The 20,152-nt window shown below is 40.0% G+C and overlaps 1 protein-coding gene across 2 annotated transcripts in view; it reads right to left on the bottom strand.

Annotated features, from left to right (window-relative positions):
• The window catches only part of FBXW8 (F-box and WD repeat domain containing 8), a 62,443-nt gene that overhangs the window by 26,931 nt on the left and 15,360 nt on the right, over positions 1-20,152 (bottom strand). For both annotated transcript variants that reach the window (XM_037878468.2, XM_037878469.2), the window contains exon 5: positions 8,038-8,195. In XM_037878468.2, coding sequence (XP_037734396.1) covers positions 8,038-8,195 — 158 coding nt within the window. The remainder of the gene's footprint in view (positions 1-8,037; positions 8,196-20,152) is intronic.

Below are 20,152 nucleotides of genomic sequence, written 5' to 3'. Positions count from 1 at the left end.
TACACTGTGACTTTCAGAGGACATTGGTATGTGCCTTAACCCTGCTCCTCTCAATGCACCAGGGATGGAACAGACCATTTGCCAGAACACAAGGAGTTCCAAAGAAGAGCTGCGAATATAAGACTTATCTACTGTACACTTACCCTCACTTAATGGCAAGGAACTATCAAGGAGAAGCCAGGTTAAATGCTTCAAATGACCTCCCCCTCACATTCTCTCAAAGTGTCTTTGAATAGTTTTGGATTGTGCACAAGGGGACAGGATGGGAGATTTCAGTGCCCTTCTAAAAGTGGAATCGAGGGTCTTATCCTAGCAGGGCAGTTACATATAGCTTGCAACCAAACACTTAAATCCGAAATCTTGATGCTTCAGAGAATGGGGGAAATGTGAAGAAGACTGTTGTTTTTTGAAAGCTAACGAGCACAGTATCCCAGGCTAGGGAAATGGAATGTTGCTCCTTTCAGTGGTACAGACCAGTGGGTAACAGGTTGGCAATTGCACTGGCTTGCGGTATAAATCAAAAGAATTCCACTTAAAAAGTAAAGTACATAAAGTCAAGAGCTTTAATTTCAATTTACAAGAGTAAACTGGAGTTGTTAGTGTACTACCGATCAGCAGGGCTAAACACACAAAGTGAGTTAGAGCTCACTCCCAAGCTACCCCTGCATTGAAACGGAGCAGCAATTCTTCAGTCTGACAGACAGGATCAGAGCTGGAGAAGCCTTCCCTCTACTTGAGCATGGCCATTAATGATGAAATGATTAATGGTGGCTACTACTTCAAAAGGAGACATAAAAGCTCTGACAAGCAGCTGTGGACAGGCACCCATGCCAGTTTGCAAACGCCTTTCCTGCGTCCCAAAGGAGGTAAAGCGAGAGTGTGGTAATGAAACTGCTCATAGTGGAAATGGTATCTAAATGAGTTTAAATTGATTTATGTTCGCTTTTGTAAAGATTATTTGGTATCTTGAAAGTGCTACCACTATAAAATAATGCAGACAATCCTTAAGGCCTCTGTCTAATGGCACTCCCGGAGAATATTTATATTCCTCGTCATGGGAACGAGAACCATAATGGAGACCATTTTTGTTTTATTAGGGATGCATATTTAAATTAATCTGCTATTTGCCTAAACAGTTAGCCGCCTCTGTTTGTGTGCACAAAGCCAAAACTGCAATTAGGCTTCCATTAAAAAAATAAGTCCCAACTAAAACTGTCCCGGTGGAGTCGTAAGGGCTCGGAGCAGAACTTTCCAAAATTACTTCTTAGCCGAATGGTAATTATGTTAATTGCTTGAAAGGTAAATAACTGCTGAACTGGTTTTGAAAAATAGAACGTTAGCACATGCCACACGCACACCCATGCTTAAAACAAGTTAAATGGATAGTGTAGACTATTGTTTACTTTGGGGACTGTAGCTTGTGCATCATAGAGACTTACGGCTTTTGTGATTTTTTGTTACCTCACTTTATAGTGGACAGCAGGTCCACATCTCCAAACTGGCACAACAGGGCTCAAGTCTGATCTCAGGCACTTTAGATCAGCTACTGAGTATGCCAATATTGTGAGTAGTTGAGTTTTCAAGAAAGGAAGAGGTACATATTTCTGAGTACCCGAACTGCACCTTTAATTAGATCTACTCTGTTTCGTTTGTAAACTTATTTGGGCAGGGTCCTGTGTTCATATTTTTCTGCTGAACACCTACTCCACTTTTGGCACTCTACAAACAAGAGCACTGAAATACTGCTCAGAGAAGAGTATAAAAATAGAAACAGAAAGTGAATTGCTTCTCTCTTCACAAAAGAAATGTGTTTTGCCTTAAATTTTGGGGTTTCTGCAAGACAGCATGAAATAAGCCCATCACACAGAAGCCTGTTCTAGCCCATGAATAAAATGGAGAACTCTGGGATTCAGTGTTTTGGTCTCAGAGTTTGAGAAGCAAAAACCATTTCATTAAAAAGTTTATGGCACATGGTATCCATTAAAACCAGAAAAGGAGCTCTGATTATGAGCTGCAATTAAACATACATAGTATAAAAACAATCTCATGTAACCAATCTTCAATGTACATAGCATTTTACCAAATATTTAAAAGACAAAGTCCCTGCCCCAAGACACTTACATTCCAAGTCAGAAAAATAAAATGCACAGAATACCAGTTCCAGCACAAGAGGGTGTGCAGACATCATTGGGAAGATCAGAGAATGAAGGTTTTATGAAGATACGGGATTCCACGTTTGTTTTAAACTGCCAAGCCAAGAACGGAAGATGACGGAGGCAGCAGTTTGGAGGGCGAATGCAGAACAATATAGGGAGCAAGAGCTGACTGGTATTTTCTTTCATTATGCGTGAAGTGAATATCATGTGCACACAACAGCGTGTGATGTCTGAGAAACGAGTATAGGGCTTGCTTGGTTCCAGGGAACAGTTAGAAAACGCCTCCCTCAGGGGCACCAACAGGTATGGATTATATAAGCAGTGTTGCTATGAAGCAAAGAAATGTGAGCGCAGGTCCTTCCACTCCAAAGCACCAGAGAATTTATTAATTAATGGGCAAGTCAGCCTTTGCTTTATTCACTCACATTGTATTTGATGGGACAAAATGGGGGAAAAGCCATTTTTATAGCTGAAATTATCTGTGTTGAGATAACACACATTGAAAAGAAATATTTTAAAAATATATATATATTTTTTATATATATATAAAGCATAGGATTTGCCAGTGTGGATGAGATCATTGATCTACCCAGTCTGTCTTCCTGCCTCCAACAGTGGCCAATATTTCATTCCCACACAAAAAGCTTTGCTAAGGTGAAGTTAAGGTTGCAAGCACACAGCAGCGTTTGAGGACATATTAACTTCCGAGAACATTATAGTTTAAAAAATAAAAATCCATCAAATGTTAGAAACGCACAAAATTGTGAGTAAGAATGGCACTTCCACAACAAGCCAGAGTCACACCACAACCTCAACTCTGCTCCATTGGAGCTGTGACAGCGCAGTATTCTCAGACTGGCTGAGTAACTACTGCACACTTACTTTCCTTTCTGGCTTAAGGAGACAGATGTTCAGTTGGATTGTCTAAGCGCGAGGAGTCAGTTACGAGCAAGATGGTGCAGCTATTGATCTGTGATATTACAATCACTGCACGTGCACTTCCTGATGATCACTTAGCATTAACATCCACCTGCTGCATTATGCCTCGGACTGTAAGTGGTTTGGGGCACAGACTGTCTTTTACTCTGTTTGTACAGGGCCTCACACAATGCAGCCCTGATTCAGACTGAGGTCTTTACATGCTTATTTAGAACCAGACAACTACATAGGTTTTTCCTGGAGTAAGAATTTGAGTGGGATGCTCCCCATTAGCAATGGAAGCTTCCCACGCAACTAGTTTTATATTTAGTTTCAAATATATTTCTCTCTGGTGCCAAGTACGATGCTTTACCACCATACTAACCTGAACTGTTTTCATATCAATGTTCTAATTTCATGACATGGTAGGTCTGCATAAGCAGACATGCAAAATGATTATCTACATTTTTAAGTGTTACATTGCAACTGTCTACCAGTGCGGGCTTGTCTATGCCAGCAGAGCCCCCTAGTGGAGATGCAGCATAAGCTGACAGAAGTTCTGCCGACATAGCTACACCACCTCCCCAAATGACATTAGTTAAGCTTACAAAAGCGCTCTGCTGTTGGCACAGTTTTATCTTCACAAGGGGCTTTGCTGGCATAGCTATGTTGGCTAGAGAGAGTGATTTTTTCCACAGTCATAGCTGATATAGCTATGCCAGCAAAACTTTGTAGTGTAAACTAAGCCTGTACCAGTGTGTGTCGCATCTCCTTGTTAGTAGCTAATCAAAACAGGGTATAACTGCCTACTACTGCTACCAGCTAATCGTTAACACATTAGTTTAAGTGGAAATGGACTGTGATTTAAATCTGATGGTACCAGGTTGAAATACTGCTGATGACCCATGCTGGGGATTCACTTAATCAGCTCTTCCTCATTAAGACAATACTGCTAGTGGTTGCTGGTAACCTTGTAGACCGAGATGTAGGCCAGTCTAAATGTACATTATCTGCAAGGATCAAAGCAAGAAAATCATCCATATGATTCCACGTTAGAACAGGGAACCTGGACATTGTGGTGGTGGGGATCTTATTCCCTCATTTCAGCTTCAAAGCAACGCTGCCGGAGCCAATGTGATTTACAGGGTGGTGGGTTTTTTCTTTGTTGAGGTTTTTTGTTTTTGTTTTTTTGGGAGGGGGGTGGAGCGGAGGGAGAGGGTGTAAATGCAATTTTTCCTGTTAATTTTCATCTATTCTGTTTAGGAGCGCAACTCCCACTTTTCCTATCCTGATCCAAGTTAATTTAATGTAAAACTTCTCATTTTTAAATACTGTATTTTATTTTCGATAGGGGAAAACAAGAAAAAAACCAACTGAAAACTCACATTATTATCTGGCATACTAGCTATACTATCTACAAGTATGATATTGCCTGAAATTATACTAATGAAATAAACCATTAATGAAACATGGGTTTTTTTTAAATAGAACTGGCCTGAAGTCTCAAACTTGTTATCCTGAATCCTAGACTTTTGCCAAAAAAACCCCGCTCGTAGTCTGAAGCGATAAACAGCAAGATCAGATACCATTCAGACGACTCGGGCGAGAAATTAACATTGAATATCACTGGAAAGTTGAGCTTCACATCATGGCTCAGTGAAGCAGGCATAGAACTAGAAGTAAGAAAACTTGGATTCTGTTCCCAGCTCCGTGACTCGCTGGAGTTAATAAACGGATCCTTATCTCCTTTTTCCCATTTGTAAAACGGTTATAATAATACTTGCCCCTTTGCTTGGCAACTGCAAAACAGAAGTGACCCTTGGCCAACTAGTTTCAGAAGTTCAGCAGAGAAAACTTGAAATTTCAGTTAATTCCAAATCATCAAAACGTGTGTCTTATTTTTAAAGTGTAAAATCAAAGTTCAATTTACGTACCTTTTACCAATGAAGAGGTACAGTAAATTCACAGCAACATTGACCCAGGCACCCTTCTTCCTTAAAGCGTCTGCAAGCTACACTATTTGGTGTTGTAACTATTTTGTGGCATGTTTTGGAACTTAGAAGTGTGCTACACATAGACCTTTTCACCAGAACACTCCATTTCTGATATTATAAATACAGGGTGCTAGGTAGATGAGGGAATGCCTCTGAGAGCCTCTCACTCACCATCTTGCCTACTGAGATATCAGGTTTTCCATTCAAAAGCAGCGCTGCCTCAATTCCTAATAACAGAGCATGCATATAAGCAAGTGCATTCTGATCACTGCAGAAATCACTTTCGTTTGTTCTATACCAACCTATGACAAGTAATATTAGCTACTGCTGATTAGGTTTCAAAATATTAACATAAATGGGGGCAACATTATTTCCCTTCTATACCCACAGACAAACATGACAGCTTAAGTCTTAAAGGTGGTACAAAAAGGATGTTCTCATTTTACACCATAGAAAGTTTCCAAGTCAAACTACGAGAATCTGGGGGAGGGGGGGGGCCAGTTAAAGTAGACTTCAGTTCCCCAAAAGCTGTGGCTTACGGCCAAAGTCAGGCAAGCATGGAGCAGATGGAGTCCTGGCAAGGCCGCTACTGTCCCTGCATTAGCAGCATCTGCTCATTACCCAGAACCCTCGCCTGCTTTATCTAATGCTCCAGGAAAAGCATTTTGATTTGATTCATTTCAGTATGGTAACGTGCAACACAATTAGTGGTAAAATCAAACTGGAGGACTGCCAGTGCTGACAATAGGAAACAAGGCAGAAGAAATACGAGGCCAGTGGGTTGGAATTCAAAAACCACAACTGTGGATCAAGTTGCCAAATCTCATTGCCCCAGATGTACATATAGTATGCCTACTGGGCACAGGCATAGAACTTACATTTTCTCCCAGTACAGTTTTTCTATCTACCGCTCCTTGCATCTGGTTCCTCTGTGGTTGACTCCCATGGAATACCCCAGGGGTGCAGTCACCAGGACTCACAATCCAACTTTTCTTCAGTGAAGTCAGAGCCAGAGTACACCATAGCATGCAGGCACACATGACTGACAGCCTCTTTTATACAAGATGAACCCTTTGCTTGCTATATTTCTTATGCCTTAGGAACTATTCGCAACTGCTGAACTATACCACATAGTGCTATCAGCAGATGCTAAATAAGCAGAATCTGCCTGTTAGTTCTTCCATGCAATCAGAAGTCAGGGACATTACTGCTTGAACTCTTTTGAACTGGGAGAAACTGATGTTATCTCAAGGAGTCTGCTAGCCATGGATTCTTTGCCTGACAACAAAACCTCCAGCACAATGGTGTTTGGTTTCTCTATATTAGTCAAACTTACAAAACAAAAGGGAGAGAGAGCTGGAAAAGTACAGCAGGCACACACTAATTTAGGAAGTTTTTGTCATTTAGATAAAAAAATAATTCTCTTCACTAAACTATAAATATATGCTTTGTCATTCATGTTAGTAAACAACTGCAAAACCATAAAATACACTAGTGCATATGGAAACTAAGCTATTCTGACTGAGGCTCTCAAATCAGAATAATCACTGACCTGTCACAAAATCCGTTAAACAATATGCCCAGCAGAGTTAAGACATACAGGTTTACTCATGACAGTTACTTATTCTCACATTGTAACATACAGTTCAACACAAGGACCATGAGACAAACAGATAATTAGACCTGTAGTCACTGGAAAGACTAAAACAGAAACTAATATAAAACCAGAGAACTCTGCTCTCTTCACTGCTTGCACAAACTGGATAGAAAGCCAGAGCTCAAACCACCTTGTGCTAGAATATCCAGTGACTTAAATAACCAAGCTCAATTTATAGATGTTAATCACAACAGGATGGCTGCTGTGAAGAAATATTCCATTAACAGTTTCTGGTGACAACAAACAATGATAGAGTTCACACTGCAACAAATACTATAATCAAAATACTTTGTTTCTATCAGAGGGTTTGTTTGTTTAATTTTAAAAAAATAAATAAATAGATAGATAGATTTGATTTGGCTGTCATACTTTGTTCCCATCTGCCAGCTGGTGACATTACAGTGCATCAAAATCAGCACTAATACTGTAAAGCTCTGTAACTTTAACAGGTTTTGGTTCTGACAAGATGAGAGGAACAGGTCTTTCTGATGTCAAATCCCGGGACAAGGCACACGGAGAATGGAGGATACAATGGTGGTTAGCTTTGCTTGGAATACTCCGACAGCAGAATCCCAATTACTTATCCAAGCCTTCTTTTTTCCCATGACCTGCCACCATGTGGCTCTGGTCTAGTCACTCTTTGCCTCAACTCCACATCACTCGCACACATCGGATATATCCTAAATAGCAATAGATTATTAGGATTATAATATATTCCCATTAAACAAACTATTAGGTAATATTTTTTTATTTGACAAGTAAGTGTACATGATAAAATAAGCAACTGGTGTTGCTTACAAAAAGAAACTTTCCTTCTTAGCCACATATTGTAACCCAACAGCAGTGAAAATTAAGGTATCAGTAAAGGAAATGTTCTTTACATATACCCTATGTATATTCTATCCAGGGAATTCAGAGTGAAGATGCAGAATTCTGATTAACCAGGCACTGAAAGTTTAGCCATATTCCCATAAACATGCCTCAGGGTGCCCTAAGAAAAACAAGGCTGTAGGAAGAATATTTTACAGCAAACAATTTATTTGCTTAAGACGGCTTGGTTGGATCACCGCCTGGCAGTCAAACCCTGTGCAGCAGTTCCGGTAGGAATTACACATCAGTTTTAATGGGTGCTATGTTCCAATGCCTCCTAATGCATTTATGGTTATTGGCCAACTTTTTCACATAAAAGCAAGCGTGTGTGGATACAGAGGATTACAGACACACAAAGCTGAGCACAGCTGCTTCATTTTTGTAAAGCTTTTGTTTAAAAAAAAAAAAAAAAAAAGTAGGGAGGAGAGTTGTGGTTACTCACCATCCTCATAAGCCGCTACAGCCAGAGAGCTGTTTATCCTCACAAAGGAGACATGCGGCTGGGGTCCAGGATCAGCAGAGCCATGCACTGGTTCCAGGATGGGGGCCGTGTAGTCCCAGGTGCGGGTGTCCCACAACCTCACATCTCCTGATGTATATCTGGAAGAGCAGGATGTTATTCATTCCAAAAATATTTGAAAAGATTTGGGAAAAGAGCCTTAAAACCAAATCCCACAGGAATGGGTCTCATTCTGTTTAAGTCCACTGCATGGCAACATCACTAAGACAACTTAGATACTGAGTCTGATTCTCCTCTCACTTACGCTGGTTTTATGCTGGCATAAATCCACTCATTTCAATGGAATTATTCCTAATTTACACCACTGTTCAATGCAGAATCAGGTCCATTAAGACTTTCAAACAGTCTAGAAATAAATCTATTAAAGTGTTCCCCATTGTAGTTAGTGAAATATGGCAACAACATACGTTAACTTTCTAGAAGGGGTGTAAGTGGAGATGAGCACAGGGGGGGAAAACAAATGAATCAGTGCTCATTACATCACACTATAGATGGCAAAACCTGTACTGTAGCTTATGAATCAACCCTCTTTTGTCCTTAAGTCCCGCCTTCACTGCAAAAGCCATGTACAGAAATTTTTAATCAACAGCAGTATTTTTACACACACGAAGGACAGACACTGAAAACTAATGTTTTTTGTAGGCACAAGCTTTCCAGTGCCTCATCCATGCATCAAAGTTGCCTGAGTAAAGTCCCTGAAGGCTAATTGATTTGTTCATACAATTAAGTCCTGCCTTCTCACAGAAAGCTCACTTGCTGAAACACGTGACAATCTCTAGTTTTACTCCACTTAAGAATACAAAAAACCTAAACAGGCCTCTCAGATTACACCGGCCATACCTAATAGATGAATTAAGGCCACAAAACTGAGAGTGGCACAGAATCTGACTATATACGGTGTGTTCTAAGGCACTAACCATACAACTAGAGGGGTGGGGAAAGAGAGTAATGGATGCTGTGTGCAGAGTGGAACAGTCTGCAGAAAGACTGTAAGATGACTATCCCATGTACCAGCTTCCTTACTACTGGGCAAAGTAATGGACTCAATCTGGAATGGAAAAAATAAAGGAATGGTGCACTTTAGTGTTTAATATGGAATCACAGTAGGACTGGAACAGTGAAAGCTCTAAAAACAGTTTCTTTATCTCTTTTTCTATAGTGCTTAGATCCAGACAGTGTTTTACAAATAAAAGACAATCCCCTCTCTCATAAATTTTTACATCCACCCTAATTTTTTGCAGAGGAGTTTCTTTTAGAATAAAATTTTTCATGAGAATGGAAGCTCTTCAGGGCAGAGGACTTGGCTTCTCCTTGTTTATAAAGTGCATAACACGCTTTTTCTGCTATATAAGTAATAAAAATAAATACTACTACTAATGATAAATGAGAGGAAGGATGGTCTTGTGGTTAAGGCACTGGACATGTCTACACTCGCACTTATGTCAGCAAATCTTTTATATCTCCAGGGTGTGAAAAAAAACACACACCAAGCAACATAAATTTTGCTAGCATAAGTGCTTGTGTGCACAGCACTATGTCAGTGGGAGAGCATCTCCCACCGACATAGCTACTGCCCCTTGTTGAGCTGGTTTGATTACGTCCACGGGAGAGCGCTCTCCCGTCAGCATATCGCGGCTACACAAGCGCTGATACAGCTGTGCCACTGTAAGCATTTAAGTGTAGACATGGCCTAAGGCTTATGAGATCCGAGAAATTCCCAGCTGCTCCACAGATTTACTGAGTGATCTTGGGCAACTCATTTAATCTCTCAGTGCCTCAGTTCCCCATCTTCAAAATGGGGTTAATATAGTTTCCTTTCTCCCACCCTGTCTGTATAGATTATGAGCTCTTCGGGACAGAAACTATGACTTAATTATGTGTTTGTACAGCACCAAGCGGAATGGGGCACCCATCTCAATTGAAGCCTCTATGCGCTATTGTAAAAAATATTTTTCTACTATTATTAATTTGTAAGTAACATTAAGAGTCCCTGCCCAGAATATAATATTTTAGAAAATTCTAACTTAATCAGACAGACCATTTGGGGCTATGGCACTGATGAAGTGATGGCTTTTTCTTTTTCTGGAAATTGTTCTAGTTCCACACATCTCAAGTGATGGGATATTAATCAACAGAAAGCAATGGTTTCTCTTCCTCTCCTAGATGGTCTCCACTGAGACCATGGCTCAAGCAGCTCTCTCCCACCACCAGAGAAAAACTGGCAGCACCCCCACCAACCCCCTCTCCTTGAGCCACTGCCCCCATTTCTGCCAGAAGAGTTGGAGCCAAATGACCAAGGCAGACTGTGTGTGCGGTGGAACGCCTCCAGTAGATACCCCTTGAAGATATGGGGGCAGCAACTCCATGAATGGAGGTGGAGGGGTGGTGAAACGACTATCTTGTCTCCATGACCCAAGACACCAAGGCCAAACCTTTCAAAATTGTCCACTGATCTCGACTGTCCAAACCGAGTCACCTTGGGCTAGATTTTCAGAGGTACTGAGAATCTGCAGCTCTCATGGTCTTGAACAGAAGTTGTAGGTGCTCAGCACAACAGGTCTCAAGTTGGACACCCAAAAATCAAGGCACCCGGAATAACTTGCCTCCGGCCTCCTGACAGAAACTCCTGCTAATGGAATTTCCCCACTCAGAAGCAGCAAGCGACAGATGCTACAGTTTTTCTTTCAGTAGCAGAATCCTAACTCCGCAGAAAGAGGCACTGGAATTGTGTGTAAATCTTCATCCACTGCATGAGAGAAGCAGGCAGCAGCCAGTATTCACAGCCCCAAGCATTCAAAAATTATAAGTCAGGACCCCCAACTCATGAGATCTGAAAAGTAATGAAGTCTGCATTGTCTTTAATTTCCATTCTATTGTCTGAGCTCTAGGGATTCATGTTTCTAAGCCCCTCCCACCGCCCAAACATGAGGGCTAAAAACTTATCTTATTTTTTAAATGAAAGGTATGATTCTCCTGTAATCACATCACTCCAGGAGCTGGAGTTTTAAGAGATACCACATATTGCTAGAGTTGACAGCACTGAGCAGCAGAATATTTACCTCCATGATTAACCGAAGGAAAAACAGTAGCATCTCTCCCTACACAAATGCATACTTGTTGACACTTATTCAGATGTGTGAATGTAAAACAAAAGTGCAGGAGCCTGGAGTGGGAGGCTGAAGGTTTAAGCAAAATTAGAGGAGAAAAAAAACAGAATTTGATATTTCTAAAAGCACTATGCCTAACTTCTCTATACAGCATGCAAGATAAGCACTCTGCGACTTAAAACATGCTACCACACATGAGAAAATAAAAATAGCTGATTGGTATTGGATTCCTTAACAGTGAAACTGCAGAGATTCCAGTGTGAAAAGGAGTTTTTAAAACAATGCTCCTTTAATGCTATTCTAAAGGACAATACAGTCTCAATGTTAGCTCCATAAACATTGTTAAAGTATTAGAAGAAAAGAAAAGCAGCTTTTCTACTTAAAGCAATTCATTTTTACATCAAGGGATTGTTGCACACGGCAAAGTTTCATGTTCATGTGGCTGTTTCGCCTACCATAGGTTGGCTCAGCAGAACAGTACACTGCACAGTAAATAATCTGCTCCTAGATGATAGCAATGCTGGAATTAATCTATTAAAGATTCTCCCACCCCAATAATTTTTAGAGTTCTCATGTAAATATTCTTCTGATGATTTATGCTAAACTGAGAGCACCACAAAATGAAGTCCTTTATACACAGACTAGGTACAGAAACTCTTAAGCCCGTTCACATGGTGGCTTCTCTGCTGAGACTGCCAACAATGATGACAGTTAAAGCTCATCTGGACTGCTTTATGCCAGGAAAAAAACCTCTAATTTATTTTTAATAGAGCAATAAATAGGTGCTATTTTCTATGGTATGGGTATCATTCAGCCGTTTTTTATTTTGCCCTTGCTGTTTTGTTGAATTCAGTATCAAATTCATACTCACTTTCCGTGAAACAGAGCCATTTAAACACCTACTCCGTTGAAAATAGTTTACTCTACAAGGCATCCTATGTTAAAGAGTGGCTGAACGTTCTGTATTTGCTCCCCGTCCTTGAACACTAGTATTGGCTCACAATGCATTTCAGGATCCAGTTTCAGATCTCACACACTTTATTCACTCTGTGGTCTTGTTGAAACTTAAGGACCTTTCCTCTAGCTAATTCCCAGCCACACCTAGCACTCAACAAGCACCCACTTCCTGTGTCCCGTTCTGCTACTTTGCCAATGGTGATGAGACAGCCTTTGCTTCTGAAGCTCCTGCTAACCAGAAGAGCCCTTACCTACCTCATCACTGAATACTGCTAAAAAACAATGTCTTAATGCCTTTCTCCTACTACTTCTCCTTATTGTAGGATATACTGAACATAACCTTCCATAACTGTATTATTTATTCTGATATTATGTTTGGTGATGCATTTTAATCTCATTTTCACAAAAGATTCAGGCACTCAGAAGTCTAAAATCCATTTAATCTCTTTTGAAAATGGGATATAGGCTCCTAAATCAGTTAGGCATTGTGACAATCAGTGCAGCAAAGCCTAAATACCTTTAACACTCTACGCCTAACTGACTAGCCCAAGACAAAAAGTGTTACAGTCAAAGTTGAATGCACACCCCATGAATGAGGGGTTTTTTTTCCATCTGTTTACTTATGGAAACAATAATTTAACTGCTTTTTATTGGCAATAGCTTTACAAGAAGGTAAGCAATAGTTTCCTTTCTCTCTTTTATAGTTGTGAAAGTGGAAGACAGGTGGCTAGGAAAAACCTGTGGCTTGCTTCAGCTGGTATTCATGCTTACTCAGCAGTGGGCACTGAAATGCAGCACATGTGGAAGGAAGTGGAGGTGTGGAAGTTGGACACCGTTCTAATGAAGTGGTACTGAAGAAACAGACAATTTCATAAGGGCAAAAACAAAATCCGATCTGAAAAAGCTTAACTATATTGGATAGCAAGAGCCAGAACAAATTTGGGGAAGGGGGAGGAAGATTGATCTCTCTCCAGAGCCCCAGATGTCTTTATGGTTGCCTAATGGCAATTACCTTCAACCAATTAAGACACTGCTATCACAGTTGCATTGTTAGTAAGCCTTTGGCCCTCAGTGTTGATGGCTGTCTAATTAGTGTTTGTGCAAAGTACAACTGCAACTAATACACAAGCTAACAAATACACAAAAGAAAAACTGTCAGCAGAAGCATTTTCAAAACAGTAGTGAATTTGTTCATTCAGTCCATGGCAACAGTGCAGGCAAACTGTTTCCTTCTTAATGTTCTCAGTGCTGGCAGGACAGATTTTCACTCCAAACAAATAGGTCATACAGGCCATCACTTGTTTTCTGTTTCTCTAGGATACTGGTATAGACCCTCAACTTGGGCTACCACAAGTACATCATTCCACAGCTATTGTCGAATGGTTCAACACCACGGATCTCTAATAAGCAGGCTCACAAATCAATTTAATATTCTCATAATTCCTCTAAAGAATATGTAGCAAAAAAAAAAATGAAAAAAATTTGCTTCACAGTTAGGTTTAATTTCCAGAAGGCAAACTCTGTTCTGTTTCCAGATACCTGTGGTGATCAACAAAACAAAACAAAGCAAAAAAACCCCAACAACTTCGTTTCAGGCAGTCAGTGACCATCTGTTAATACTCAAAAGATCTGATTATGAAATCCTTATTAAGTCACAACTCTTACTGAAGTCAGTGGGAGTTTTGCTCAAGTAATGATCCACAGTCATAGCACCAAGTTTAAACAGATGCCTGTTGATAAGCAAGTTAAATAATAATGAGCACTTTCTTTGTCATGCTGCACTGAACATCTCAAATCTTTCATCTTTATTCTACTAACAGTAATTAACCAGTCCTTCATGAAGTTAATGAAGGTACCTAGTCAGTGGGTTCTCTCATAGCATTTGTTTTTGGTTTTTTGGTTTTTGTTTTTTGTCTTTTTGGGGGGCGGGGGGGCGGGGGGGATTTCTTTTTGAGAACAAGAGTCAGTTAAACATGCAAATCCAGTCCACAAAAACCTCAGCCTTGCTCATTCAAATCATCCTATGTCTTCTTAGGTATTTATATTGCACCAATACTGTAGTAGATGAGTGCCTCATAGTCTTTAATGTATTTATCCTCAAGACCCATGAAGTAGGGCAGTGCTGTTACACCCACTTTACAGATAGAGAAATTGGGCAAGCACTTTAGTCTGTGTGTGCCTAATGTGCTAAAGACAATTACTTTCCACAAGGCCCATATAACAAGGTGACAGATTATATATTCAGTTTCAAATACCTCATTAAAATTATGACAAGTTAGGAGTCCATCAAAAAGCAACACACACAGAGTGATTAAACAGATTCTATGGCCTTGGGTATATTTAGACAGTTAAAACCCTGAAATCTTCACTGCTGTCAGAAACAGTGGAAGCTGTACTTTAGGCATAGCTTGGGTCTGTGTATCAGTGTCTTCTGACCCTGCACAGAGGAAAGTTAGATGACAGAGGGATAACAATCCTTGCCCAATCCTTACCTATGCTCCAGCTTTCTCTACTAGCAGTTATTTCTGGATACTAATTTTGCCACTGTAAACATAGTTTATTATATATATACGTACACAGAGAGAGACACAGACAGACAGACAGACAGGGAGGAATTATTTAGGAGGGCACAAGAGAGTATAACTAGAACAGGATGAAAATAAGAAAAGGAAATTTAAACTCAATATCAGGAAAGGGGAATGGTGTAAGTCCCATCACTTAAAAGAACACTAGACAAACCTGGAGGTGAGAGGTGAAGAGCACATGGAACAAACCTTGGAACTGGTAAGCCGAATTATCTTTTTCATTTTTAATGTCCACAATTCCATCCCACACTTAGTTTTGAATGGCTTATTATTAGTCAAGACAGATGTCTCAGTGTACAGCCAAACGGTAAGTATGGACCATTTTGGCATCAGAGTGTGTGCGACTTTGTACCCAGCAAATTAATTGTGGGCATCACTTTGCTCCAACCCCTAGAAAACAGGGGCTAATAACACCTGATGACATGCTGTTGGAGAAGGCACGGAGTTCTTTTGTTGAGAATCTGTACTGGATGTATCAAAGTAGCATTTCAAAAGAGCATGCAGAAATATTTACAAACACTACTAATATTAAACAACTTTTCAGTCAATTTATTAAGTGCATGCAGCTCATATCCCAAGGCAACTGGAACAAACAGAAGTGTTAAATAGCATCCAGGACATTTCTTGTTCAAAGCCAGCAATCTGTCCTTATAAAAAATATTTTACAGCGAATTTAATTCTAAAAATTTGATTATAATTCCTCCCTTAAATCCAAGGAGAAACAGGATTTTTTTTAAAATGATGTGAGTTTTCTACTTCAGTATAATCTTTGCTTGGCATGAATAAGAAAGTACCCTGACAACCAATTTAATTAACAGTGCTGGACTGCCGCAAAGCCACTGAAACCATAGCTGGTATTCACCTCACTGCCACAGTATCACTGAGCAGGGCTGTTGGTACTTCCGCATAATAGTTTCAAAAGGAGACAAAAATACAATGTAAGAAACATACAATAATTGCTCAGACTTCAGTTGGGGACAAGAGAGACACGATAGCTTGGTTTAAGAAGATATGAAGTAATGTGTTCTTACATCAGCAAGATATGCAAATTTTTAACATGCTAGGTAAGAGGAGAAAGTACTAATTGAAAAGGCAACATTTGTAACAGCCCAGAAGGTATAAGGTTATTATAACTTTAAAATGAAATATATGAATGCGCTTTTTATTTAATGTAATTTTAAAGCCAGGACAAACTAATCTAGCCCCAGCAGAAAATTGGGCCTTACAAAATGAAGTAAACTGTTGCAGATCTGGGAATATTAGACATCACTGCCGTTCAAAACAGCCATGCACTCCTTGGAATCTGATAAAAGCTTTGGGTAAAGCAGTAGCTTAATGGTCAGGCAAAGTGGAGTGAGTGGGAGCTTCTACAAAGAGCCAGTCTCAGGTTTCTCCTGCCAGTTTCACCTGAAAGGCTCTTTTTCACTAGGTGGCAGTGAAGTGAATACACTTGTAACCTGAACTACCTTGCATGTTTTGTAATCCTATCTGAACTTGTGATGTCATTTGTTTTCAACCCTTTGAAAGGTGACCCGCAAAAAGAAACAATATTAAAGTTGGGCCATTTTTGTTTCTTTATCATTAGTGACAAAGACTTGAAAGGTTTCTTGGTCTATTAAATGTCTCCTTTCTGGGGTTTTTGTTTGTTTTCGGGGCGGGGGGTGGGGGGGGAGGCAGGGGTTGCATTCATACCCTGCCCCATCTGAAAAAGAATTACTGAAATGGTGACATCACAAGTGTAGAGAGTGAAAATTGAGCAATTAAAAGGGGAAGGGATTTTAGTGAGTTTGAAACTTTTGTTTGTTAATATATATTCAAATTTAATGACTAAATATTTTGGAGAAACATCTTTGTTATGTTTTCATACATATCTGCCCTTCAGTTAAGGTGCGACTAGCTACCAATATACATTCTGAGAGGCATCTATTGAACATTAAAGCAAAACCAAAAATTAGAGCAGAGCAGATACGAGGATAAAAACAGAGCATCCCTCCACCACTCCCACCAACAAACAAGCTAAGAGGTGAGACAGGATGTCCTGCAGGAACAAACCCTAGAAATAACCAGCTCAGGCTAAGAGTTATGTTTGTTGCTCATAACTAAAAATAAAGAACGACTCCAGGATGTTGGGTGGCCTTTGGACACTAACCCAGCCTATGCTGCATGTAATGCAGGGACTCCATACGTCACACTCCTGGTTAAACTTTGTGCCACGCAACGTGAAGTAATAGATACTAAGCTCAGAAGGGACCATTATGATCATCTAGTCCGACCTCCTGCACAACGCAGGCCACAGAATCTCACCCACCCTCTCCTGCGAAAAACCTCTCACCTATGTCTGAGCTATTGAAGTCCTCAAATGTCTTTAACTCTCCACACACAAGTATGTGTAACCCTCACCAGAGAAAACATTTCTACCATCCCTTCTCCGACACAAAGAAATTTAAACATCAGAGGCCTCATCTCTTCCCTTCCCAGTTGTTGGAAAAGTGGTCTCACTGTTTATGGACTTGACGTGTAAAGTTTTCAAAAATATGTACAACAGCAAATCCAATGGCAAAGACAGTACTATTTCCACAGATATGGTGTCATGCTGCACAGAGGGGAAAAAAAAATCCTTAATAAGAGGATGATCAGGGAGTTTTCTTTGTTGGTGGGCTTTGTGTGGGTATGTGTGGAAGGACAAAGGAGGCAGACACCACAGCAAAGTGAGTATTAATATAGATATGAAAGTTGAAAGGAGCCTGCAACACAGTTCAAGGATGCCTGCACCTAAGCATCCCACATATAGTCTATCAGGCAGCAATAAAACAACTGCTGTTGTACTACCAGAGCAGAGCTCTGCGATACTGGCAGGATCCTTTACCTAGAAACAGCTCATAATCTAATGAACCCCAAATAACTTGTCAAGTAGGGCTTTGAGTTTTTGTGCTTCAGGGATTCATTGTGATAGCAAAATGGAGTGAGTAACAACTGACTACAATATCCAATAGGGTATGTCAATACTAGCAAAGGAGATTAATGCAGAGATTACCGTGCAGGTATACATTAGCTTAGATGATCGTGATGGATATTTTTAGAATACTGTAATGATGGAGGAAAGAACTGCTGCAGAACTCAGGTGTGCTACATATATTTACTGCATAACAGTCAAACATATATTGAAAACTAATGTATTCAGAAATTGTGAAACATTTTCCATGCCAATTTATAAGATACACATATACAGATAAGCTACTGCTTAGGTCAGTTTTGACCTTTACATTTTAACAAAAACTCCAATTATATTCAAGAGACACACTGGGGGTGGCTGAAAGGCCAGCGTCTCTTTAAGTGGATCCTTTGAGACAAGTAACTGTAGAAAGGCTGGTGTATACAACATTGATTGGGAGTGAGGTAACCACAAACATCACTGTCTCAAATGAAAAGGAATTCAAGGTCTGACCCAGAAAACAAGCATCGTAACCACTAGATAAAATTTTAATGATAAACACAAGATGCTCCACACACAGGCCAGACTGAATTATCTGATAAAGCCATAAATGCAAGGTTCTTTTAGAAAGAAGAAATCTTAGCAGCCTCCTTCAACCCACAGCTCAAGCTGTGCTAAATCAGTCCTTGATATTGTGCCATCTTCTGGTTTGGGTATTGGCAACAGGATGGAGAGAACGTGGAAGGCAGGAAGATAAATTATGGGTTTCCCTATACAAAAGTGAGTTCCAATCTGTTCATATTTTGCTTCCTTACAGGAAGCAGGAAGACAATGTCTCAACCTACTTGGTTCCAAATGACTGCATACTCCTGAACTAGTTTAGGCAGGTTAACAATAAAGTTTGCAAAACACAATTCAGGGTAACAGTGGTAAGTCACCCTCTTAGAATTGTTTGTCTATAACCTTTTCACGTTCCTTTTCAGACAAATTTAAAAACCCTCTATGGCAAATTAAAGAGCTGTACTATTCCATTTTTCTGCCATATAAGAGACAGTATAGTGAAGCATCTAGAGTTTGTATTTATTTCTTCCAGAGGGGTGATGAAGCTGAGCCATAAAATGACGCTATAACATTTAGCGTGCTAAGTGCCACTGTTTCCAAAGCAATAAAATATTGATTCAAATGCCACTAATTACAAAATTAGTTTTACGATTATAAAAAATAATCTTTAAGGTCCCAATCCTGTGGACAGTTACTCACATGCTGAACTTTAGGGACATGATGAGTCCCATTCAATTCACATGTGTAATGCTAAGCATAAGTGTTTGCAGGGCTGGAGACACAATCATTAAATGTAAAAGATTACTAATATTTACACCCAGAAGTAAATTGACTTCTGTTAACCTCAGCTATTAAACTACTAGGATGCAACAGCTAAATATTGATCACTGGATTCATTATAGTTTTATGACTTATAAATCTGAAAGATGTGACGCCATTAACCACAATACTATAAAGGGTTTTTTTGAGGTTTTTTAATGTTTGGAATCCAAGAACCACCCATTTCAATTAAAGCTGCATATTTAGGTACTTCTGTTCATCACGTGAGGATGGTAAGGTATTTTCTTATATAGTTAGCAGCTTGTAAGTTTCAGCTACTTTTTTGTAGGTATGTCTTGTTTTTATTCCTACTATTACTGAAGACGATGGTGTCTAAGCTTGAAAGCTTGCCTTTTTATGAACAGAAGTTGGTCCAATAAAGATTACCTCACCCACCTTGTCTGTCTAAACATTTAAATAGAAACACTGCTATTAAAAAAGTAAGAAAAATAAAATCTGAAAATATCAATATACTTGGGGACAGACCTTCTGAAATAAAACTTCTTAAAACTCAGACAGAAGGAACTGGGAACTGTAAGCTCCACAGACCCCCTGTTTTAAAAGAGCAGGAGAGCACAAAGACAAGATACTTGGGAAAAAATGCCACAGACTTGAAGCTGAACACACCGTATAAATGGCAAACATGATTACAGGTTGTGAAAGCAGTACCAGTAGTCTTGTTTAAATAACAATTCTTAAAAACAGCTGGGCAGTTTTAGGATGGTATGAAATTTTGTGCTATCTTGAAAGAATCAAAACTTGAATGTCATTGGTAGAATGCCAGATGCATCTTCTCTTCTGGAAAATTGTATTCGAATTCAGGGGTGGCTAACCTGTGGCTCTGGAGCCGCACACGGCTCTTCGGAGGTTAATAGGGGACTCCGGGGCTGGAGCTAGAGATGCCAACTTTCCAATGTGCTGCGGGGTGCTCACTGCTCAACCCCCTGCTCTGCCCCAGGTCATGCCATCACTCCACCCCTTCCCGCCCCCTGCCCTGAGCCTGCCATGCCCTTGTTCCTCCCCGCTCCCCACCAGAGCCTCCTGCGCACTGCAAAATAGCTGATTGTGGCAGGTGG

Source organism: Chelonia mydas, chromosome 15 (assembly GCF_015237465.2).
Source record: "Chelonia mydas isolate rCheMyd1 chromosome 15, rCheMyd1.pri.v2, whole genome shotgun sequence".
NCBI classification, from domain to species: Eukaryota; Metazoa; Chordata; order Testudines; family Cheloniidae; genus Chelonia; species Chelonia mydas.
The sequence above is the reverse complement of the archived record's forward strand: the minus strand, read 5'-3'. Positions and strand labels throughout refer to the sequence as shown.